This window comes from Anabrus simplex, chromosome 9, assembly GCF_040414725.1.
Source record: "Anabrus simplex isolate iqAnaSimp1 chromosome 9, ASM4041472v1, whole genome shotgun sequence".
Lineage (NCBI taxonomy): Eukaryota > Metazoa > Arthropoda > Insecta > Orthoptera > Tettigoniidae > Anabrus > Anabrus simplex.
The window spans coordinates 68,835,998-68,861,297 of NC_090273.1; the positions used below are offsets into that span (position 1 = coordinate 68,835,998).

Below are 25,300 nucleotides of genomic sequence, written 5' to 3' on the forward strand. Positions count from 1 at the left end.
TTGGCTTCATCTCATTGAGATGTCAAAGTTCGACGACCTGTAAAATGTGTGGGAAGTGCGAGCATGTCGGGGTTGACTGCTCACCCCACCTGTGTGCTTCAACTGTCCAGGTGTGCATGCTCCTTTCTCCTAGGAGTGTCACATTCAAGCAGGAGAAGATCCAGGAGATGAAGGCTCTGAATAAATTTTCTTATCCAGACGCCCGGAGAAAATTCAAATCGGTGGCTGCTCCAGAGTTCTCCATCTCCTTTGCTGAAAATGTCTCTAATGTGCGGATCACCCCACAGAGTTTTGCACCATCTATCTCTAGACAGCTAGCATCGACAAGTCTCAGCCACCAACAAGAGGAACAAGTACTGAAGGAAACTGAAGGTCTTGGGAAGGTTTTGGAAGCCTGGAAAGTCCAGCCCTCCTTCCAATGCCCAGACCAAGAAGGAGGAGAAGGGGAAGGCCCAGACCTCCCCTAAGAAATTGAAGAAGCAGCTTTCTCCAACCCAATCGAGGGTCACGAGATCCGCGAAGAAAACCGGCAAGCCATCTGTCGGTTCTCCTCCAAAAAAAGAGAGAAGAGGTGGGCAAGAGCAACAGGCCCCAGCGCCCTCTTGCTCAATCACTTTCTGGGGAACCTAGTTTTCCCAGGAAGAAGGCACACTGTTCCCGATCTGTGAGATCACCGTCCGCGGAGTGCTTACTCACCACATCTCCCTATTCCCAGAAGACCATGGAGACTGAACCACTCAATGTCGTGGATGGTGACGATGACAATATAGACACAGATGACAGTGGAATCTGGCAAGTAATGGACCGAACGAAGGGCAAGAAATTGCTCTAAATTCAAAGCGCTGCCTATCCACACAATGGCTTTACTGTAGTTCAGTCATCACTGTCGCTTAGCTGAGTTACATCAGTTGATATCCGTCTCTGCAGCCTCCATAGTCTGTCTACTGGAATCTCGTTTGAGACCTGGACACGACACGACTATGAGAGGTTATAATTTTTATTCTAAAGACAAAGTAGCTGTAGATAGCGCTCTGACTGGGGGGTGTTTGTATCCTAGTTCTCAGACATCTTCAGCAATGAATTACCGCTCCGTACTTAGCTAGATTCAGTTGCAGTTCGCGCTCCGTTGCCAGTAATGACAATGGTATGTAAATTGTACATTCCACTGGACTGTTGTTACAAATATTCTGAAGAAACACAACACCAAATTCGCATATAGAACTAACAATAGAAATATGGATATCATATATAATATCAGCTCAATTAACAAGACTAACATTTACCAAAAATCAGGACTCTACAGATTCCAATGTCAAAACTGTCAATCCTCGTACATTGGTCAAACAGGGGGGAACTTCAAAATCAGATGCATGGAACATGTTAATGCTACAAAATATAATAGATACTTGGCAGTTGGTCAGCACATTCAAGATTCAAAGCATAGCTTCAGTAACATACAACAAGATATAGAGGTGCTCATGAATATGGACAAAGGTCCTATTCTTGACGTCGCAGAAAATTGCTTCATTCACTTCGACCAGTTCTTCAACTCCAATTTGAATCTGAACGAAATCTCTGAAAAAACTAGCATTCTGTTTGATTTTTTAATTAAAGTACTGTATTTAATTATTTTAATCTTCTGAATAGGTCAATATTTAGCGTGATACACAGTACCCTATCCCATTACAAACCCCCACCCCACGTTAAACCTACTACTCCCCTAACAAGATCTTTTTCTCTCCCCCCAGTCCGTCTTCTCCCCTCCAGACCTACCACATATAACATTTTATATCTCCTCACAAGACTAACGTCTTTTACCACTGTCTGATTTCATATTCATCAGTGTTAAAATTTTATCAGGTATAAATTACATACCAAGTGATTCAAATAAGTTCTCGATGCTCTGGTTGACGCATAGCATGTGTGAATGTTTTAAATGACTCTTTACTTTGGAAGCCTGTCGGAGCCTTCTATTGAACGGATGCACAAAGACTACATATTGACGAACCTTCTTTTATTCTTTGATTAGTGAAAGACTATATGCATACTTCAATGTGTCACTGCTCCAGATTTAATTATTATGCCGTTACTCTTCTGTTATGGCGATTTATCTTAACACATGGTGTGAATGGACGGTTAAAGATTTTTAATGATCATATTTCAATATGTATTTAAAATAGTTTTGATTATTATGTGTTTGCTTATATATTTGTGATTCATTTTATGGCTGATGATGACATTTTATGTGTCAAAACCGGTCCCAAGTTGAATAAAAGTTACGATGTGTGTTCAAAGCAAGACCGAACTGTGGCTAGAAAAACTTTATTATGTAGCTTACATCATTTCACAGACTGTCCCCTTCAAAATAGTCCCCTGCACTATCAACAGCGTGTTGCCAATGTTTCTTCCACTTTTGGAATGCTTCCTGGAATGCACTTTCTTTGATGGCGCGAAGTTGCCTCGTCGCATTCTCCTTGATCTCTTCAATGTCTTGGAAACTATGTCCTTTCAAGGTGGTTTTCAATTTGGGGAATAAGAAAAAGTCTGCTGGAGCCAAGTTGGGAGAATAGGGCGGATGGGGCACAACAGGAATTGGATGTTTTGCCAGATAACTGCAGACCGAGAAAGAGGCATGTGCTGGCGCATTGTCATGGTGCAACATCCAGGATTTGTTTTCCCACAGTTCAGGCCTCTTCCTGCGCACAGCATCTCTCAAATGCGTTAAAACATTCTGGTACAGTTCTTTGTTCACTGTCTGGCCTCAGGGTACAAACTCGTGATGGACAGTGCCTTTCCAATCAAAAAACACAATCAGCATCACCTTGATGTTTGAACGACTCATTCGTGCTTTTTTCGGTCAAGGAGAACCTTTCCCCACCCACTGTGGTGATTGCCTTTTGGTTTCGACATCGTAACCGTACACCCACGTCTCATCTCCAGTGTTTCCACAAACGTTTTCCCAACTTTGAAGCAGAACTTCACGCACACACGTTCCTCAAGCTGTTTCATTATAGAATTCGACGAACATGTGACACACGCAATCACTTCAGAGGCTCTAACTCAACTGATAATGCAGGCAATGGAATGCGGAAAACAGCGGTCTGTTGTCAGAAGTTGCCGCCAGAGTCACAACTCGCTCAATGTTGCGGTTTGCGCGCAATTTACAAAGTTCGGTCTTTTTTTGAACACACCTCGTATTAGTAACATCAACACGTAATTAGTATTGAATAGGTGGAACCTATTAGATATCTCATCTCTGTGATCTCAGTTCAATACGGAAACGTCAATGAATCTCATATCTTTGAATAACACAGGGAGCCCGACGAAATTAATTATTTTCATCATCAGAAGATATATCCGAGAAATCAAAGTAATCAGACATCTGTAAAATACGAACGAGATAAGATAATAACGTAAGCGATTTATCAAGGTTATGTTATAGAATTATTACATTACACTGCAGTAAAAGAAACGTAATATTGCCTATATACGGACAACAACTATAGCTAGCAATGTATAAGGTTAGACTTCAGTGTAACAACATAGGTAATATTTTATTAACAAATCAGCTGTTCTTATATCTCAAGTAGAAAACAACTCCTTGAACTAAGATCAAAGAGTTTGATCAGAGAAATTTCTCCAGTCAAAGTTGATCTCAGTTTAGTGCGAATTGATCTCAGATTAACGTTTATACAATACAAATGTCTGAGTTTTGCGTGAATCGAGGTCAGTTTCATCTCTGATCTAAGATCAAACGGTATAAACAATCGGCCCTGAAAGTAACAAAATTTATTCTAGCCCATACCAGAAGACATAGTGTACTGTAAACACTACATCTCGCCAGCAAAGGCATAGGTTGTATGATTCCTGAATTATACTCACAATACCATACCATACCATACCAATGTTTACAAGTCTACAAGTTGGTTATTACAGCTTCGGCAACTTGGATACACTGAGGTTAGGTTGCAGAGGAACTGCATTCCTTTCAGAGATATTCTTTCCTTAGGACAACAGTTACTACATTTACATGGGCATTGAAAGCGATTTGAACACACTTACTGTACTGAACACAATTTCTGTTAACATGTACTGTAGTATTGAATATCGTACTGAATCCGCCAAGCAAGATTCACTTAATAAGCAGTACAGAATTGCAGTAATATTGATATTACCTATATTCTTTGATCGATATAATCTATTGGAACATGATCGATTGAATGTGTCCATCTTTAAATTTTTTTTTTTTTAATAGGTTAGTAAAGTGAAGTAGGCTATTAAGTTAATTATGGATATATTAAAAGTACTTCTCTGGATGACAATTTATCATTTTCACATGGTTCTGTTGCCTGTTAATACCCAATCGGCTATTAATTATGAATGAAAATGAATAGCGCAGATTTGATTATGGAGATTATTTTTGACAGACCAATGTGGAGAGTGCATGCAGTCACCTTCAATATGATATTAATATGATCCCTATTTATGTGGAACTCGATTTTAACTGAGTATGGTACGACCCTAGATTTTATCTATCAACCTTGAAACTCAATCTAAACTCAGACCCCATTTACATGGCAAATTTAATACAGAAAGTATACTCATCACAAAACACTGTTAGTTTCCTTTTTCCCTCCCTTCCTAAGATTGTTTCTTAATGTCCAGAAAGGTTTCCCTGCTGCTTGACCTAGCCTTTCCAGGTTATTACCAAAATCTTCCCGTGACTTCTTTTTGGATTCAGTAACTACTGTACTTATTTCGCTCTGTTTCTTTCATCTATGTACAATTCCCTGTCTGCATCAGCCCTTGTTTGGAGCCATTTCTGATAAGCCTTCTTTTCACGTTTACAGGCTGCTCTCACTTCATCATTCTACCAAGATGTTCATTTTTTCCCATCTTTACACACAGTTGTTCCTAGGCATTCCCTTGCTGTTGCTACTACAGCATCCCTGACGGCCACCCATTCTCTTTCTGTATCCTGAACCTGCTTACTGTCCACTGTTCGGGATAAAATTGGAGAGTTTGTAAACAATTTGAACAGCAAGGCCAATGAGAGAAAAGTTTAAAAAATTGGTGAGGGACCGATGATCTAGATGTTAGGCCCCTTTAAACAACAAGCATCATCATCATCAAGACTGGTGAGTACCCGTTAGTAGAAGTCGCTTTGTACACATGGTTCCTTCAGGAGCGTCATAAACATAAACTCCTATTTCAGGGGATTTTATCAAAGGAAACGAGAGATTATTCCATACACAGATAATGAAAAAAACTACTTCCATGCAAGTAACGGATGGCTTGATAAATTAAAATTACTATTTGGAATCCCTTTGCTGACCGCAACAGGAGAAAAATTGTCTTGTGACTTAGAAGCCATTGAACCATATAAAGAATTTATTTTAAAGAAACTGTAGAAAGAGTTAAATACCACAGACGAAAGCAGACTGTTCTGGAGACTTTTACCAAACAAAACATTGGATACTAACATTTGTCTACAAAGCAGAAGCTAGTGCTCTTGGCAGAAAGGTGTCTAAAGACAGACTCGCATTTATGCCATCCTCTAATGCTGCCAGAACGCACAAACTCGAGATGTTATTAATAGGCAAATCTAAAAATCCTAGTGTGTTCAAATATGTAAAATGTCTACCATTTAAATGTGAATACCAGAACAAAGCTTCGATAATGCAGGATTTGTTCAATGAGTGGTTTCACTTGGAGTTTGTGCCATCGGTCAAAAGTTCCTTAAGAAGCAAAATGTGCCTCAGAAAGCAATCTGTTGGATACTAAGATGAAAATTCTCAGCTGATCAGTGATTGAAATTCTTCAAAAAGTTTTCACTATGTATGATGATCAAGAACAAGAAGAAACATTACGAACACATACTGTATGACATAGCAATGCTGTGAGTGTGTTCACGTGTCACGTGGGCGGAGGAAAACATAGCAACAGTCGATGTTTTAGTTTTAAAGAGACTGCCAGAGAAACACAATGACACGTTGTGGGAAGAGGGATCAGTGGTCTTTTAACTTATGTATTCACCTTTTATATTTTTTTATACTGATCACTTTCCACATCAATACTGAAGATCTGTCAAAATCCCTCAGTGAGTATTGATGGCTGCCCTCCTGATATGGAGAAGCAAAAACAAGCTTGTTGGGTGCTAAGAAGAAATGGACGTTGCAGATCCGGGGCTGATGAGGGAAAACCTTCGTATGCGAAGACGGCAATATAATTGTGAAGTTGTCAAGATTGTCCGTTTGTTTTTGCTTTTCATTAAAATTAGCTTTGTTTTTCTTTCTGTTGTTCCATCTTCCTACAGTGACTTGTCAGTGTGTTTATCCTTTTAAGTGTTCCATTCCAAATTGTTGTCTTTCTGTATATGACTTTATTCGGCTCTTTTGTTGGTAGAAATGTTTCAGGCAAATGGAGGTACAGTGGAACCTCGATTCTCCGTTTTTGGAGGGACCATGAAAAAGAAACGTACAACACGGGAAAACGAAAAATCTGGGAACAAATGAACCGTCAACAATTTGGCTAAACATCACAAAAATGAAATATGTATACTTATAATCTTACAAATGCCCCTAAACCAAACCAAACTACAAACCCAATGGTCCTTCCGCCTACCAAGTGACCGCCCTTGGTATGAACGCCTGCAGATTACGAGGTGACGCATGGTCAGTATGACTTATCTCTTGGCCTTTGTTCCTGGCTCTCTAGACTGGGGTCGCCATATCACCATTGAATAGCTCCTCTATTAAAGGTAATCGTAGAATGACTGAACCTGGAACCAGCCCTCATATCTAGGTAAAAATGCTTGACCTGGCCAGTAATCGAACCCGGGTCCTCCGGGTGAGAGGCAGGCAAGTTAGACCGTGGGGCTGGCTTCAAACGTTAATTACCGGTACACGAATTAAAAAATTACATTCAGTTTCACTGGGGAAACTTCGTCAAATTCCTTTGAAAACTTCTTTCAGTTCAGCAAAACTCTTCGAAAAATCTAATACCCGTAACACCAAGCCAAACAACAATCGACCACAGGTAGTTTTAATTCTCTAATCTAATAAAATATTTGCTAGTTGCTTTACGTCGCACCGACACAGATAGGTGTTATGGCGACGATAGGACAGGGAAGGGCTAGGAGTGGGAAGGAAGCGGCCGTGGCCTTAATTAAGGTACAGCCCCAGCATTTGCTTGGTGTGAAAATGGGAAACCATGGAAAACCATCTTCAGGGCTGCCAACAGTGGGGTTCGAACCTACTATCTCCCGAATACTGGATACTGGCCGCACTTAAGTGACTGCAGCTATCGAGCTCAGTCTAATAAAATAAAGCACATTAGATACAAAAGCGTCCAACATGATGGCGAAATCCTCTTTTTAAATTTTTTGATCTTCCATTGTAATATGGTCACCGGTATACTGTTCCTAGTCAGTTTACAGAAATCTTGTACCACGTAAATTAGGCCTACATTGACTTTTAAAGGTTATGTTGAACTCGAGAATATGGTTTCAAATGTAAGTGTCAATCCTCAAGTTCTCGAATGCATTATATTCAATTCTGCCTGTCACTAATCACAATCAAATTAGAAAGAGAATAAATATCATTAACACTTCCAAAATTACGATTATTCATGACCTTGAGCTCAGCTGGAAAGCGCGCTCACTGTACAAGTCAGTACGAGTGCGAAATGAAATGATACAAAGTTTTTAATGTAACTACTGCGGTTTTTATAACATTTTAACACAATAACGTGAAATTCCCAGTCTTATATTAAGGCGAAAACAGTAATAGGCAATCCGAAAACATCCCATGGCTTTATGTATGCAAGGTACAACATATGTTCTGGTCTCGATTGCGTAATCGTATACGATAATATTAAAATACTAAACTTGTGTTACTTAAGAAGGAGCAGATTCGATTCCTGCCTGAAAGCCCAGAGACTATACAGTGCCCTGAGGGAAATGCCGAAAACCTGTTCGGCGATACACTCGGAAAAAAGTAATAAAATAAAAATCTAACCCTGGGGTCTATTCCACGAACGAACTTTGCAACTTTTCACTTTGCACTTTTCAGTTCAGATTTTGTTCCACCGTCACTTTTCAGATTTAGCTTGCAAAGTGAAAAGTGAAAAGTTAGGAATCTTTTCACTTTACAAGTCTGTTATGTTCCACCATTGGTACAGAAATGCAAAGTGCAAAGAAATAAAGTGAAAAGTTTTCATAAATCTTGCAAAGAGATGATTCCCTTTTCATATGTTAATTAACAAGTATCTACATTAGTTTCTCGGCGGAGAATTTGGTTTAGTGATATAAACACGTTACGACGCGAGCTTTTGTTAGCATCAAGTGAGGAGCAGTGATGAAGAATCCAATAATAGAACGTACAAAAAAAATGATTAATTTTCATAACCTCACTTCGACGTAATAACGCGAGTGATTTCGTATTACCCCAACACAGGCTAACTATATTATTGAAATGATCGGGCATTTATTGAAACATGCATCAAAAAGAAGTCAATTCCTTTCCGAAAAAGAACAAATTCGTATATGCTTACATTGGTTAGTAAATGATGCCCAGCTGCACGGTGTAGCAGCAATGCATGGGACATCAAAATCAATTATTTGCGAACTGTTACCAAAGTCGGAGATGTTATAGTAAATGTAATATTTCCTAACAGTACGTTGGCCTGATAATCCTCATAATATAGCGACGGGATTTCTAATGAAGGGTGAATTTCCTTCTGTGTGTGGATGTGTTGACGGTACTCTCGTTGACATTGATGTGTGTCATCATTTGAGAGGTTATGTTTAAAGTTGTCAAAAAAGTATGTCACGTTTCTCCTTGACAACTTCCAGCACAGCCAGCTTCTTGTAATAACCTTTCTTTCCCATGATAAAAACTTTAATGGTACGACAATTATACCGCCAAGTTCGCCGCGAAAAGTAAAGCATTAAAATCAGAGTATTAAGCCTATAAAGTTTGCTCATGGAAGAAACTCGATCGGATCACTCATTCGCAAAGACTTTTCACTTTGCGAAGAAATTTAAAAGTACAACCTAGTTCATGGTGGAACAGAAAGACTTTGCACTTTGCAAGAATTGAAAAGTGAAAAGTTGCAAAGTTCGTTTGTGGAACAGGCCCCTGGACATAATGTAGACGTTTTGCAAGTACGAACATTTGACGAAACTCGTTCCATCTTCAAATAGAGCTGTCGAAATGCGTTCTGTCCCCTTCCAATTGTTGTGGGCATTCTGTTTTATGATTTCTGAGGATTCTGTAAACAGTGCTATCCGAATGCGATGCTAAGATGATCCCTTATGCAAGTTCACCGCCAATCACTTTTCCGGTACAGTACGGGTACTTCCTCAAATTACTGCAATGACGGGACATCAACACTAAGATCCGTAAGTATGCCGTAGTCGTCCTTTCGTAAGATACAGTTTCTTGAAAAACGCGTGATCAAGGACTTGGCGTTGTTGGGACTGAAATTTCTGGACGGTTGATCCGGGAAATCGTTTCTTCGAGGAATGGATAATGCGGGATTTTTACAATGTGATTTAATGAGGATGCTTGTGGGACCACGCAATTTCAACGAATAATGCGGGAAAACATCATTTCCGGGAACGTATAACCAAGGTTCTACTGTACTACCTTTGAGACTGATGACTTAACCAGTTCTGACTGAATTATCAGGTAGGCAGAGTAGATACTGGCCTCTGGGTCCCATGCCGTTTAGGGACCCGCGACAACAGAGTTTGCAGATGAAAAGGTTAATCTGTCGGCAGCCCTGAAGATGGTTTTCTGTGGTTTTCCATTTTTACACCAGACAAATGCTGGGGCTGTACCTTAATTAAGGCCATGGCTATTTCCTTTCCTCCCCTTACACCTTTTGTATCCCATCGTCACCATAAGACCTATCTATGTCAGTGGGATGTTAAAAAAAGTTAATTTCAAGTACCCATTGTATATCAGATGATTTTAAAACTGATAAAACAGTATCATTACAATTCTATATACTCACTTTTAAAAACATGGTGCATTCAACATTCCAAAATGTTACAACATTTTTAAGAATTAGTGTGTCTCATGATCTCAAACACTACTGGTAAACAAGTTGCTGAAAAATTGTCGTTCATCTTCAGTGAAACAAGAGAATGAGTAAACTTACTTGCTATTATGGCCATGTAAGATGTCTTACAAAATATAAAACTTCAAAGTTAGGTATTCTGAAACATTTCACCACAATTAATGAACATTTAAATAAATATTTAAAGTATTGTTTATTGATTTGCGGGCCCGGTGTGTAGGGGTAGCGTGCCTGCTTCTTACCCGGAGGTCCCGGGTTTGATTCCAGGCCAAGTCAGGGATTTTTACCTGGGCCTGGGGGTTGGTTCGAGGTCCACTCAGCCTATGTGATTAGAATTGAGAAGCTATCTGATGGTGAGATAGCGGCCCGGGGCTAGAAAGCCAAGAATAACGGCCGAGAGGATTCGTCGTGCTGACCACGATGACACCTTGTAATATGCAGGCTTTCGGGCTGAGCAGCGGTCGCTTGGTAGGCCAAGGGCTGTAATGCCATGGGGTTTGGGGGTTTATTGAATTTCAATTTTAATCATATTCTATATTGTTCAACAAGCTTAATATTCAGTAAATATTGTTAAATAACACAGTATGTTAATTTGTTGAATAGCATTAATATTGTTAATGTTCTTTTTCAAGTAAAATTGGTAATCATAATTAAAATCATTGCTTAGTAAAATGAAAAGCACTCCAGAAGATAATATGCGAGGGAAATCTTGCAATTTTGATTGCTTTAGGGTTAAAGGTGGCACTCAACCACAGCATATATTTTATAAAAAAGAGGGGGGGGGGGCGAGAGAGAGAGAGATCTCATTGATATGTTAAGAAACTTCAGGATAAAAGATCTTCCACCTACCAACCCTTGTCTGGCTAATTACTACTCTTCAGACAAACTCAAACCTTAAGATTTTTTTCTTCCTCACATAATTCAAGAATGACTGTAATGTTTGGCTAGTAGTTAGTTATTTGAAATAAATTCAACTTGTGCAGTATGTGTGTGTGGGAGATGTGGAATTTTATGTCCAAAAATAATGGTTGGAACAAGATGGGTGATGTTTCCAGATCAAGTTAAGTTGTGGTGTAAAAATGAGTGGGTTTTGTTTATATTCAGTAATTGAAAAATAGTACCAAATTTCAAGTCCTAAAGTACCCATTGCATCCCAGACTCAGGTAATCAAGTTGAACTCCACAGACCTCTGAATAATGCTGATTATCAGGTATTTCCTTCTGGCATTACCTTGGGCTTTGGTTACGTGTGAATCTTGTGACAGTCCGTATTTTATTAAAGGATGCACCTGACTTTTCCATATTCTTAAGAGATTGTCTTCAGTCAGTTTTTATTTTCACTACCTTGAACAGTTTCGTTTCTTTGAGAAGTCTCATTGTCCCTTTAGTATCCAATTTTTACCAAGGTATTTTGAAAATTGTCAAGAAGACCTCTAATAAGAATCTGAGACTTGTGAGGAATGTTTTGTTCTTGTTATATGTAACCGTTCTGGTATATAAACGGCTACAGTTCATAGTTATAATAATAATAATGATAATAATAATAATAATAATTATGATAATAATAATAATAATAATAATATTTTTGCTACTATTGTGCAACCACATTGTTACATACCAACACTAATCGCAAAGAGACATGATAATAATATGTATGAAATTGAAACCATACGCACATTAAGCACCGAAAACAATAACAAACAGGTTAACCAACATGACGGCTAAGAAAGGATAATTGGGAAACGGCTGGGAACCATATCCAGGCGATGAAAGGTATTAGCAATGCTGAAGAAGTGAAATCAAAGGTGATTCTAAAGTTTACTTAATTTATATTCAAATTAGAGCGCAAGTAATCAACAAAATACCTTTAAAAAAATCAAAGATAGTTTTTCACAATAACAATTTATCCCGAGGGTAGAATTTAGGTTATTTAACCTCTAGGTCTGAGCATCTCACACTACATTCCACTGTTCATGGTGAAACATTTAAATCATACAATACTGATGGAAAGAAAAAGGAAAGTAACATTATGCAGTCATAAGTATGTACATGTAAGAAAGGGAAACAACATATAAAATATATATCCTAGTGCAGGGCACCTTTAGGAGGCACCCCTCTCAAAAACACTTCTGAGAAAGTGTGCCCGTCCTAAATGGGAATACACTAAGATGAAACAGGATAAATGAGACAGTCCCAAGGGGAAATTTACATTTTACGATTACATCGAAAGGCGTTGAATATCTAATTTACAAAATCAAGAAATGAAATTGGAACTGTCTCTTAACACAATTCTGATATGACTTGCCGGGTCATTTTACTGAAATTTTGGCGATTGAAGGAAAAAAACGAGTAAGCTCCGGCAAAAGAAATTAAATGGAACACTGCATTTTGAAGATAACCTGAAAGATGAAAACCAACTAAGTGCTTACCTGTTGGAGGGGCCAAGAAGACCTGTCATCTGAAGAAGGCAACCTTTCCCTTCAGTGGACACTGTTTGAAGACGCCTCGGAAGAGCTTGGCTCTAGCGAAGTGCTTCTCTCCGGAAATTAGGAAATCGTAAAACAACCAATGAGCGTCCATTCTTTTTCCTTCACCCACCAATCACAACAAGTTTTATTATAACCAATTAGGGACCAGTAATTAGTGCTGATAAAGAACATTGCGTAGCATCCAGAAACGTCGAAATTAATGCAATATGATGAAACCGGAAACTCAGGAATCGTCCCATCCCGAACTAGCGTGTGTTCTTGGTTCACTGTTGTGCCCGCTGCTGGCCTGGCTTTCTTCTACCAAATGCGGTAAACACTTGCAACACTTTGGCCAAATGCAGTCATATTTTGAATCTGTGATGCTCATCATCGGTTTACAGTTCCAGTTTCCTGGGTACTATTGATAAACCTATTCCACTGTTTTCTATTCATGAATGTCTTGTTTATCATGACGTCATACAGTATACTTCCCTAGGTCTTTCAACAAGACATTTTCCTTCTGCCTATCTTTCCAAGTGCGCTCGATCTGTTGTCATAGGCTCCATTCTCATCACATGGCCGAACCACCGTAGTCTGAATGTGTTTTCTCTTTCTAGTAGAGATCTGTTAATCCCAGCTTCTATCCTCATGTCCTCATAGTTTTAGCTTGTTCATTCTGGTCTTCAGGATAGTGGCACTCAGGAATTTCATTTCTGATATCTGCATTCTTGAGGAGTCTCTCTTTGTGAGGGTGCATGTTTAGATAATAGTTCAAGATCGGTATAAAGTAGCTGTTGAACATTGCTAAATTTGCTTTCTGTGGAATTGCTTCATCCCAAAGAAGGATTTTTGCTTGGTGGTAGAAGAGGGAACTCTTGCATCCTATTGGTGGTTATGTTGTCTCAGGAGATTATACTTTCCAGGCAGGTGAAACTGTCCATATTTTTCAACTGGTAGTCTGTCATTTCGATTCTTGCTGGTCAGCCACCTCTCTTCACCGCCATCACTACTGTTTTACCCTCAGTCTTGTTGATCTTAAGGTGGAACTCCTGAAACTTGGCCTTCTACATGTCCAGTCTTGCCTGTATCTCGTCATCTGTTTCTCCCCAATTTTTGATGTCATCAGCAATGGCAACCGCATTAATTTCACCCGATGTTTCATTAATGTTCTTCATTATATTGTCTATAACTGTGATCAACGGTAATAGAGACAGTGAACTGTCCAGCTTGACTTCATCCTTCATACTTGTAGCTCAAACTATCAATATGGACCATGAAGCTGATAAATTATAGTTCATCCTTCATACAGGCTTAGCCCTAGCGAGGTGGCTGTTGCTCTTCCTGCAGTATGGACTGTACATGAGGCTCTCGCTTTGCTTCGGTGTGTCAGTGTTGTGCAGTGTCCATATCGTGACTCATGTTATTAATACCCCTCAGCGTCGCAGCCTTTTAAAGAACTTCCTACCCCGTGGCCGGATGAGATTTCAACTACGCGCGACTGAAATACGTTCATTCACTTATAGCGGTACTGCAAGTATAAGATTGGCTCGATATTCACGAAATTTGGAATTCCTTATTATAGAACTATCTACATGCAGATAATTACATAATTGTTAGACATTACCGTACCTTAATAATTTAGTTTCGTGTGATAGAGTTCAAAGCACTCTTCGAAACAGGCCCACATCACACTCCTGGTAGCAGTACACCAACGTTTGTTTTTTGCCGTGTTTTGAACAGAGGATACAACGTCTCTGAGGTTTGGATTTTTCACTCTTGGATGCTAATTTCCTCATAAAGTATCTTTCCTCCAACCTTGGAACGGTATTATCTGATGCGCGCCGGCCTTGAATATTTCGATCCCCACCCGAGCGAGCGTATTTTGTAAACAAACCATCCACTAGCTGAACCCGATAAGATAACTGCTCAATGTTTGTCCCTGTGACTTCTCTGAATATTATTATACCCTGCTGTTTGTAGAAAGTGAAATACCAAGACCGAGAGCTGTGATCACAATACAATTTATTCCACATATTAGGGACATGACAAGACACAAATGATTACAATTACAGAACTGTACATGCACGGTGACAGTGGAAATTCAGTACGGCGTAGCGCCACCACGTGCTGCAATCAGAGTCGCTAGACATCATGGCATGGAATCAAAGAGCGCCTGAATATGCTGCTGGGGAATACTCTGCCACGCAGTTAATAGGCGCGTCCATAAATCATCAACAGTGGCTGCAGGAGGACCTGAACGAACAAGGTGCCGACCGACCATATCCCAGACATGTCCAATGGGTGACATATCCGGCGAACGGGCAGGCCACTGAAGCAGTGGTATCCATCGTTCTTCGAAGAAGACTTGCACATTCCTCGCCTCATGCGGTCGGGCATTGTCCTGCTGGAATATGGCATCTGGAACGGTCTGCAGGAGGGGCAGTGCCTCGGCCTGTGAAACCTCTCTGATGTATCGGTAGCTGTTCATATTGCCCTCAAGACATAGGAGGCAAGATCGCATGTTATAGGCAATTGCGCCCCAAACCATCACACTTGGCGTTTGTCCGCTATGCCGCCCAACAATACAGTCTGCCCGATGGCGTTCACCACGGCGGCATCTATCATGTATGCGTCCATCACTGTAGGACAAGTTGAAGCGGGACTCGTCCGAAAGCACTACATTTTGCCACTCAGCATGCCAGTGTTGGTGTTCACGTGCCCATTGCAGTCTACGGCGTTGGTGGTTGCTGGTCAATGGAAGCGTGCCACCAGTCCGGCACTCAGAAGACTGCGTCAAACTGTTGATGCAGACATCCCTACACCCGTTGCAGTGCTCCAACGTTGAGCCAACACCGCGGACGAAGCTGTTCTGTCCGTTACAGCCAAGCAGACAAGATGGCGGTCATCTCGCGCTGTGGTCACATTGTGTCGTCCAGTACCTTGTCGGCGCTGTGTACGACCCTCTTCTTTCCACTGGTTCCACATACGCCTCACTGTTGAAACAGCGTACCCTGTACGAGCCGCAATGTCAAGGAACGACAGACCCATCTCCCGGAGCCCTACCATTCTGCCCCGTTCGAACGCATTCACATGCTGATATTCCATCCTGTGATGTCGGCGAGGCATAGTGGCACTTACACGTTTCCACTTTGTATGACGGCTCCACACTGATTGAGCATTGGGTAACACTGCCCTGGCCGGTCACACACAGAAGGGCACTGCTGGGCCTATGTGCACGCCATCTCTCTGCAATTTAAAACACTTATTTTGGTTCCATTGTTCTACACGTCCTCTGATTTTGGCATGTTTCAGACCATTGCTTCTGAGTGTTTCACTTTCTACAAACAGCAGTGTAGAATTTAGGAATCTGAATTCATTGTTGAAAATTTCCCTTTGACCTGTAGGTCTATGTATAATTATCTATAGGCTCCCGCACGAAATTTCCAAGTACCGGTACTGGTTCCTCCTCATCGTCACACTCATAATTTACCACGTCATCTGTTTCATTATCACTGCTGCTCATTCTGTCATTGCTACTTCCGACTAAACTTTCATCTGAATTACACAATATTTCAGGCACGTTACTGTCAGTCAAACGACGGCTGGAGCTAGCCATTGAACACGATGCGTCACATGGACTGATGAAGCTGCAGCGAGACCGAAAGCAACAGGACGGAACTGAATGAGGGGAGTAACATTTATGACAAAACAAACCAACTTGATACATATTTCAGATAAAAGGTAGAGACATCGTCCTTCAAATGAGATATATAACACGCACAACTGGTTCTCGTATCATATGACAGAAAGCAGCACTAACTGATGCCTACATAGAGCGCTTGTGGAGAGTTACAAAAATATTACAAGCCGAGAAATAAAGACAAATATAATAAATAAACCGCACAATCAATGTAAAAATAGAGCAAATAACATTACGCGAAAAGACAAACTTCTCAGATCATCATTTCCTTATTTTATTCTGTGGGAATAAATGAAGCAAACAGGCTTGAAAAATCAGACATCAGTGCTCAGACTTACAAATATTTATCCTCGTAAAAACAACTACAGTTTGACGATCTTCAATTCTTATTTTACATCGCTGGTAAACCCCAACATTTCTTCTTGGAAACAAAACAATTTGCACATCGATAACTCGAAAACTCTTTGCGCTATAGCCGTAAGTGCAAAACCATGTATGGGTCTATACCACGTGTAGAGGTCGGCGGCTGCGGAAGAAAAGAGGGTCTATACCACATATAGAGGTTGGTGCTGAGGGGTTAATAGAGGCACCTGTTCTTTGCAAAGCGTATATTTGCAAAATTTTACGAATTCAACTCAAAACACAAAGCACAAAATAATTGAAGTTCTGTGAAATCGCTCTTTGATGCAAGAAGCATAATGAGAACTATCAACATAAGAATATCTTGAACCACACATAGCGTGTAGGGCTCTAGTGGTAGTTCGTGTAGAGCAGGTGAATATATTGATGTAATTGCCATTCTTCTTTCCTTGAAATTAGTTTGTGAAAGCTGCAGTGAAGACTTTATAGATCCCAGTCAGTAATGTTGATAGTGAGAGGTCATTTTCAACATATTGTAATATATTGTCAGACTGATGTGTAAATAATACATAGGCTAGACTCTACTTGTTAAAGTGGCAGGATTACATTTTTCCAAAACTCCATCCTGTGATATATTATGTAATATGCGTTTTCAGCAAAAGCGTAACTGTCATGTTCCGTGTACATTATGTGAAAGTAAAATATGATGTTTTTCTGCAAATATGCTAAAAACTACCTTTTGGTTTAGCTCTTATTGCTGAAAAGTGGAAATAAAAATTTAGCAAAATTATTGGTGAAATAAAAATAGCAAAATATATACTACAATAACTTTTTTAAAAATGACTTAATTAGGCAAAAACTTTCACCACACACAGCTGATCTAGCGTTTGATGAAGGGACTTACGTAAACAGTTTAGACGTAAGAGAGCAAATATAAGTTTATAATAAATATTGAACTGCAGTGTATTTACAGATTTGCCACTGCAACATTTCAAATACTATCAAACTTAAACGGCTTCTTGTGCATGTTACAAAACTAACACCAAATGAGTTGGCTGTGCGGTTAGGGTCACATACCTGAGAGCTTGCATTCGGGAGATAGTGGGTTCAAATCCAACCATCAGCAGTCCTGAAAATGGTTTTCTGTGGTTTCCCATTTTCACATCATGCAAATACTGGGGCTGTACCTTAATTACGGCCATGGCCGCTATCTTCTCATTCCTATCCCTTTTCACATCCTTGCGTTGCTGAAAACTTTTAATGTGTTAGTGTGACATTAAACCAATACAAAACAAAAAACGAATACTACTTTAGTTATATAATAAAAATCTTCCAGGCTATTATGCCGTGGTCCACTCCTCTCGCTTCTCCCAGACGTTTCGACTACTGCTGCGGTAGTCATCTTCTGTGGCGTTGTGTAGATACGCTCTCCTGTATCACGTTTATTGACACCGGCCGTGAAAGCCTTCATACTTTAACTACTTTAGTTGAAAACAGCTTGTTTGCTTTTGTAAATCTGTTGTGGTCTTAATGCTTACCTATCATTTTGCCTGTAACCAAGGGTTCAATATTTGGAATTATATTCTATGCACATTGTAACTTAAGAACTATTTTAATGTTTTAATCGGATAATCTGTTTTTCGAACCAGACTTATTTAGTTTCATAACTGCAAATAAGTTCCCACATAAGTACGTTGTGTCAAACATAAACGTCATCTTAGCTTCATGTTATGTAAATGTGGGAACCCCAAATGAGGAAACTTCTGGTAGTAATCTCTCAGATGCATTTTGCTTTCTGTCACACTGATCATTTTCTAGCTGCAGCTGTGTGGATCAACATTTACTGAGAATGAAGTTGCAGATATGTCAAACTGAGGTGCGAGAGTGCCTAAGTTCTGGAATCTTAATTAGAACTATCCTTGCAGTCCAACAAGTATTTCAGAATGTTCTTCAAGGTCACACGGTGGAAGAGAATGTTTCACTGAAGTAAGGTTTGGAAACAGGACAATGTTGTTATTGTAGCAAACAGGTGAATATCACCAATTCCAGCCCATAGGCCATGGGTGTACAGGCTGCAACTGCTCTTGGCCCACTCACAGCCTGTCACTGTCATACATCATCCGGACTTTCCTTATCACGTTTTATGCAATCTGTCCAGCATGTAGGAGCTTGTCCACGCTCCCTCTTCTCAGATATATTTCCTAAAATTCTCTGCTTTTCAAGGCTCCCTTCTGCGTGAAAAGAGAACGGTTTAGTTTAGTGTCTGAATTGTGAATGTATGTTCAAATCTTCATGAAATTAAAAATATTTGTAGATTTTATTTTTCACTAAGAAGATTTTAAGAAACCTGCAAACTTAAATTACAAGTAGTTCCAAATTATAAGTAGCCAAAGTTTTCCCATTTAATTACATAAAAGCCAGTTTCTACTGTCGATCAGATTGACATCGACGAGGGAAGCAGTAGCTTTTTTGTAGCCAGATATGCTGGTGGCAATTCAAGACAACAGCCCGTCAAAGTTTCAAAACAAATTTTGTAAAACTCTGTAAAAGTGTAGACCCTACTTGACTAAATAAATGGGATACAAACAAATGTCTTCAAATCAGCACTGTCTTCCTGTGATATTTGTATGTAACTCGTGCTGTATTGACCAGTTTTGTATTGTAGATGATTATTTCTTGTCTTTTATGCTATTGGTAGCAGGACTGAAGACTTATGCAAGTGGTTGACGTGTAAGAGTCTGTTTACATAGGGCATCTTTTAGGACCAATGTGCACCACAGCCACTGGCCACTTTTAAAAATACCTGAAAGGAAATGGGTACATTTACATGGTGCCATAGCAGTGGCTTGGATAGGCATTAGTGCTTGGGCATGGCTACAGAAAGGCTCATCAACATAATGTGTTGCAAAAAAGAAAAGAGTTGTGTATTGTCAACTATTGTTCTTTTCTGACCCTGACTGCCTTAGGTAACAAGACAGGAAGTCTTTCATTTTCACACCCTTTGCGGCCTTATTCTTTGACCGATACCTTATGTTTTCAAAGTGTTGGACCCCTTCCATTTTTCCCCTCTTATTAGTGTTAGTAGATGATGGTTGCCTATTTGTACTTCCTTTTAAAACGATAATCACCACCAGCACATCAGTGGCTGAAGGAACTTGCACACAATTACAGTTGTAGATTTTATTTTTCACTAAGAAGGTTTTTAAAAACCTGCAAACTTAAATTACAAGTAGTTCCGAATTATAAATAATCAAAGTTTTCCCATTTTTCATTTTCAGTTTACGTAGTTATACATTTCTGATGTTTCAGTATTTAAAATTGGCACACCATGAAGGCGGCATGCAACAAACGTCGGATTTACATGAAATGTACAACATGCTGGGATATGCAAATGTTATTAACAATTCAGGGCATGTGCGCAAAGCAAGGTGTAACGCTATCCACAGTCCATGTAAAAGGGAAGATTTCACAGTGGGTCTCTCAGTTGGAAGTCGCATTTGAACGTTGGTTGTTTGTTTTTGTATAGGTCGCGTTATGCCTCATGTAAGAAGGAATAATGTCTGACCGCGGGAGGATCATGGCCTACTGGAACTGTGGTTTAATGTTCTGCGGTATTGTTGTTCGTATTGGTTGGTATCCCATGACTGGCATGTGAATGTGGAATTGATGGATCCAGGAGGACCATACAGAATGCCATGCAGGATTTCAGTTGTCCCTGAACACTTAACGCCCAAGAGGATAGACTCATTGTTTGCAAGGCCTTGTGGAATCGCACAGACACATCATGTACCCTGAGTCAGGAACTTTGTTCGGTTGCAGGACAACAAATGTCCACATGGACAGTGCAACGACATCTGTAGCACCTGACTATCAACAGGATGACCATTGTTGCAGCTGAGACAGGAGTGACATCACGTCTTTTCAGACAAATCCTGGTTCTGCATACAACATTATGATGGACGTGTCCACACGTGGAGGCGCTGAGGAGAATGAATGCTGCCAGCCTGCATTCGTCATTGACATATGGGCCCAGCACCTGGAGTGATAATTTGGGGTGTGATTGGGTACACATCCCGTTCATCTCTTGTTTGCATAGCTGGTAATTTGGACAGCGGCCGTTGCATTTCTGATGTGTTTAGGCCCGTGATTGTGCCTTATCTTCGAGGTCTCCATGATGCTACCTTCCAATAGAACAATGCACAACTGCATGTTGCCCATGCTGTCCTGATCTTCCTCAAGATGGTGGTTGTTCGACTGTTGTCCTGACCAGCACTTTCTTCAGATCTGTCGCCGATTGAGAACATCTGGTTGTGGGTTGCCAAGAGCCTGGTATGCCACAACTTGCCAGCCACTATGATTGATTAACTCTGACATAGAGTTGAAGCCGCATGGAATGATGTACCTTTGTCTGTCATCCAAGCTCATTTCAACTCGATGCCCAGCTGGATTACAGTTATTATTGCTGCCTGAGGTATCAGCTCTCGGTACTAATTTATGCATGCTCTGTACCTCAAAATTACCTGTAAATTGAATCATGTCTTCTGCCCATCACATATATGCATACAATAAATATGATTCTGCTCTCTCCTTACCTTCCTGGTGTAGCATTGTTAATGGCCAGCATTGTATTTTAGTATATCATATCAAGTTCACTTTTGTAGAACTGATTGTACTATACCCTTGTATAACCTTTTGTCATATCAATAATGTGAATTGTTGACTTTTTAATATTTTATATTGATTCACTGCTATTCATCATACTGTATTTTTTTGAATGTTCCTTTCAATTGTTTCAGATTTTTAGCTGAAAATAGCACTTCCATACTCATAGTTGAAGAATACTGATGCTGCAATAATGGAACTACCTATTGATCGCACAGTTTGAGAGACATCGTGAACTGGAGTTTGGTCAGCTGTTCGTTAGTTAAAAGTGTAGAGAATCCTATGTCCTTGAGACATGGCCGCAATAGATGCCTTGGTCCCTCATTTGGGAAGTGTGCGAGTGCCTAATAGAACTGATAGAATTTATAAGGATGAATGTGTTTTCTCATTTGATACCCCTGAAACTGAGACTGGGCTTTATGTGAGCTTGACTTCATTCATAGGTTTAGGTCGAGAACATGTTGAACGATATTTTAGGAAATCTAATAATGCTGTCTTCTTACACATACAGCGAGAGAAGAAAGAGGTACCCAAAGATCAACAACAGGGAGATGGGCCTGAAAGGAAGATCACTCGCCTTGCAATAGGTGTAGAAGGAGGCTTCGATCCAGACTCTGGGAAGAAGAAGTACATATATAATGACACATATCACATTGTTATTTTACCATCTTTTGACAGTCTGCCATATCCAGATCCAACTCTACCTCAGATAGTTCGTGAATGTGTGGAGGCAATTCTGGCTGCTGAATCTGCATCAACATTGGCTGAACTAGAGGCTTCAGCTGGAACGTGGGATGGCGAGGCTCGTCAGGTATCGAAGCATGCTCATTGTCTTCTACAGTTGGATAATGGAAAGCGCATTCCTCCCAGTGGATGGAAGTGTGAGAAATGTGATCTTACTCAGAACCTGTGGCTAAATTTAACCGATGGTTCTATTTTATGTGGACGAAAATTTTTCGATGGTTCTGGCGGAAACGATCATGCGGTACAACATTATCGTGAAACAAACTATCCTCTGGCTGTGAAATTGGGCACCATTACTCCTGATGGTAAAGGAGATGTTTTTAGCTATGATGAAGATGATATGGTGGAGGACCCAAACCTTGCTCAGCATCTTAGTCATTTTGGCATAAATATATCACAGATGGAAAAAACAGATAAGTCAATGGTAGAATTGGAGCTTGATCTAAACCAACGTGTCGGTGAATGGAACACGTTACAAGAAGCAGGTCATAAGCTCATTCCTCTTTATGGTCCGGGATACACTGGTTTAATAAACCTGGGAAATTCCTGTTACCTCAATAGTGTGATGCAAGTTATCTACACAATACCAGACTTCTGTAAAAGATTTGTGGATGGTGCTCCTGCCATATTTGATAGTGTGTCTGGTGATCCTGCTATAGACTTCAATGTTCAGATGGCAAAACTTGGTGTCGGATTGCTCTCAGGTAAATATTCCAAGCCACCTCCTAACACCGATAATGCAGAGGATGAACAGATTGGAATATCCCCTCACATGTTTAAGCACCTCATAAGCAAGGGCCACCCTGAGTTCTCAACGAAACGCCAGCAGGACGCCCAAGAGTTTTTCATGCACCTCATCAATACATTAGAAAGGCATAGTCGACATCAACAGAATCCTTCAGAATGTTTTAAGTTTTCAGTGGAGGACAGATTTCAGTGTGGAACATCAAATAAAGTTCAGTATAAGTACAGGGCAGAATATAGTTTACCTCTGGCTATACCTCTTGAAGCAGCTATCAATAAGGAAGAGGTATTGGCCTTTGAGGCTCGCAGGGCAGAAGCAGAATCACGTGGACAACGCTGGGATCCTAGTGAATTAGTACGACCACGTATAAAACTCTCCTCTTGTTTGGAAGCCTTTTCACAGCCTGAAATTATCACTGGTTTCTATAGCACGGCAGTGAACCAGAAAACTACTGCGAGAAAGACAACTCGCCTGAGCTCATTTCCCGACTATCTTCTGATTCATTTGAAGAAATTCACTTTGCGGGAGGATTGGGTGCCTATCAAACTGGATGTAGCAGTGGAAATGCCAGACGTGATCGACCTGGCTACCTTACGTGGGAGTGGTCCTCAGCCTGGGGAAGAACCTCTGCCGGACTTGACTGATGATGCTCCTGCTCCCATCCTGGATCAGGCTGTGTTGGATGAGCTTGTGAGGATGGGATTTCCTCTTGAAGCCTGCAAGAAATCTGTGTTCTTCACTGAGAATGCTGGCATTGATCAAGCTACCACATGGCTCTTAAGCCACATAGGAGACTCTGATTTTGCTGATGCGTTTGTTCCTCCCGGTACAGACAGAAAATCTGGATCTGCTACCTTTGTCCCTAATGAAGATGCTGTCACAATGATAACAAGTATGGGATTTACCAGACCACAGGCTGTGAAGGCCCTTCAGGCTACCGATAACAACATAGAACGTGCTGCCGATTGGATCTTCAATCACCAGGCTGAAGTGGATGCTGAAGAGATGTCCCAGCCTCCTGAGCAACCAAAGTTTCGTGATGGCGACAGCAAATATCGAATGGTGGCTTTCATCTCTCACATGGGGACATCATCGATGGTTGGTCACTATGTGTGTCACATACTTCGCGATGGTCATTGGGTCCTCTTCAATGACAATAAGGTTGCCTTGTCTGAAAATCCTCCCAAAGAACTTGGTTACCTGTATTTATATGAGCGACTGTAAGGCTTTAATCTGTGTGAACTGCTAACTTTTGAGATGCTAATTTAATTCCTTTTGTATGATTTTGTGAATGAGAGAAGGAAATGCTTAATAATATCTTTGTCATTGAAACAAATTGTATATCTGAACTATTTATGTTGAATATTATTTGCTTTGAGGTTTAGAAATATACTGCATTGATCCTACCATTACCCCATCTTCCATCATACTTAATAAGATTGTTATAAATTTGTTGAATTTTGCTGTTGTAAGATTGAGAAAATTACTGAAGCATGAAGTTCTTAAATATTGTTTGTATATTAACTAATTGAACTTGTTATACCTTTCAGTATTCAGTCTACAAGCCTCTGTGAATTAACTAAATGCCTCCACAATCCTCTATTTGTAACTAGCTCTGTGGTCTTGGGTAGTTCCATACCTCTCCTTTTCAAATTGTTAAAAACCAAGTCTTAACCATTGTCACCTTTGTCTCCTACTTCTCTTGCCTTCCACAACCGAGTCCATTATTCTCATAGGTAACCTATCTTCCTTTATTCGTCTCACATGACCCTACCACTGAAGCCTTTATTTCCTCATTTCAACCACACTCATGCCATTCTTCCCACTTGTTTGCACTAGCAATCATTTTTGCTCCTCCCATATTTATTATCCCCTGCATATGAATAAGATTTGCCTTTGCTGGCAAAATGTAGTGTTAACAGTGCACTATGTCTTCTGGTATGGGCTAGAATAAATTTGTTACTTTCATTGACCTGTCTCAGTCTTATCCTTGGCTTTGACAGTATGAAAGTGGCTGAGGTATGAGTGATGCTAGTAATGTCATTCGTTATGGAGCTAGTCCCTGCAATGAATGGTGTGAAAATGTTGCTCTTAGGGTTGGTTAGTGCACGCGTTTCAGTGGGCTTGGCAGACTGATATGCAGTGGCAACTTCTGACCCAGCGAGGAAAGCAACGGGAAACTACTTCACTCATTTCCCTAGTACGCCTCTTCAGTGACACCTAGGCCATCTATGACAGCTAATGGTGGACCTGTTGAGGATCCAACCAGCCTTCTGCCTGAATACCCAACATACATATGTGAATAAGATATCCCGAGTCCACCCAGCTTTCGCTTCTGTACAGCAAAGCCTGTCTGAAAACTGATCGCTGTAAGGAGATCATGTTTTGTCTGAGAGCTGACGTTCTTCTGACCGAATTCTGGTGATTTCAACTGTGAGCTCACTACATTAGTTTTGCTGCACATTGATTCTATTTCACTTACTGTACTATCATCTTTGTATTACTGACGTGCCATTCAGTCCTTTTAAGTTTGTTT

At 40.3% G+C, this 25,300-nt stretch overlaps 1 protein-coding gene across 3 annotated transcripts in view; it reads left to right on the forward strand.

The window, feature by feature from the left end:
* The window catches only part of Usp5 (ubiquitin specific protease 5), a 47,545-nt gene extending 22,813 nt beyond the window's left edge, over nucleotides 1–24,732 (forward strand). For all 3 annotated transcript variants that reach the window (XM_067153352.2, XM_067153353.2, XM_068229186.1), the window contains one exon: nucleotides 21,410–24,732. In XM_067153352.2, the coding sequence (XP_067009453.2) occupies nucleotides 21,571–23,988 (2,418 nt within the window). In that variant the 5' untranslated portion in view covers nucleotides 21,410–21,570 and the 3' untranslated portion in view covers nucleotides 23,989–24,732. The remainder of the gene's footprint in view (nucleotides 1–21,409) is intronic.
* The last annotated feature ends 568 nt before the right edge of the window (nucleotides 24,733–25,300 follow it).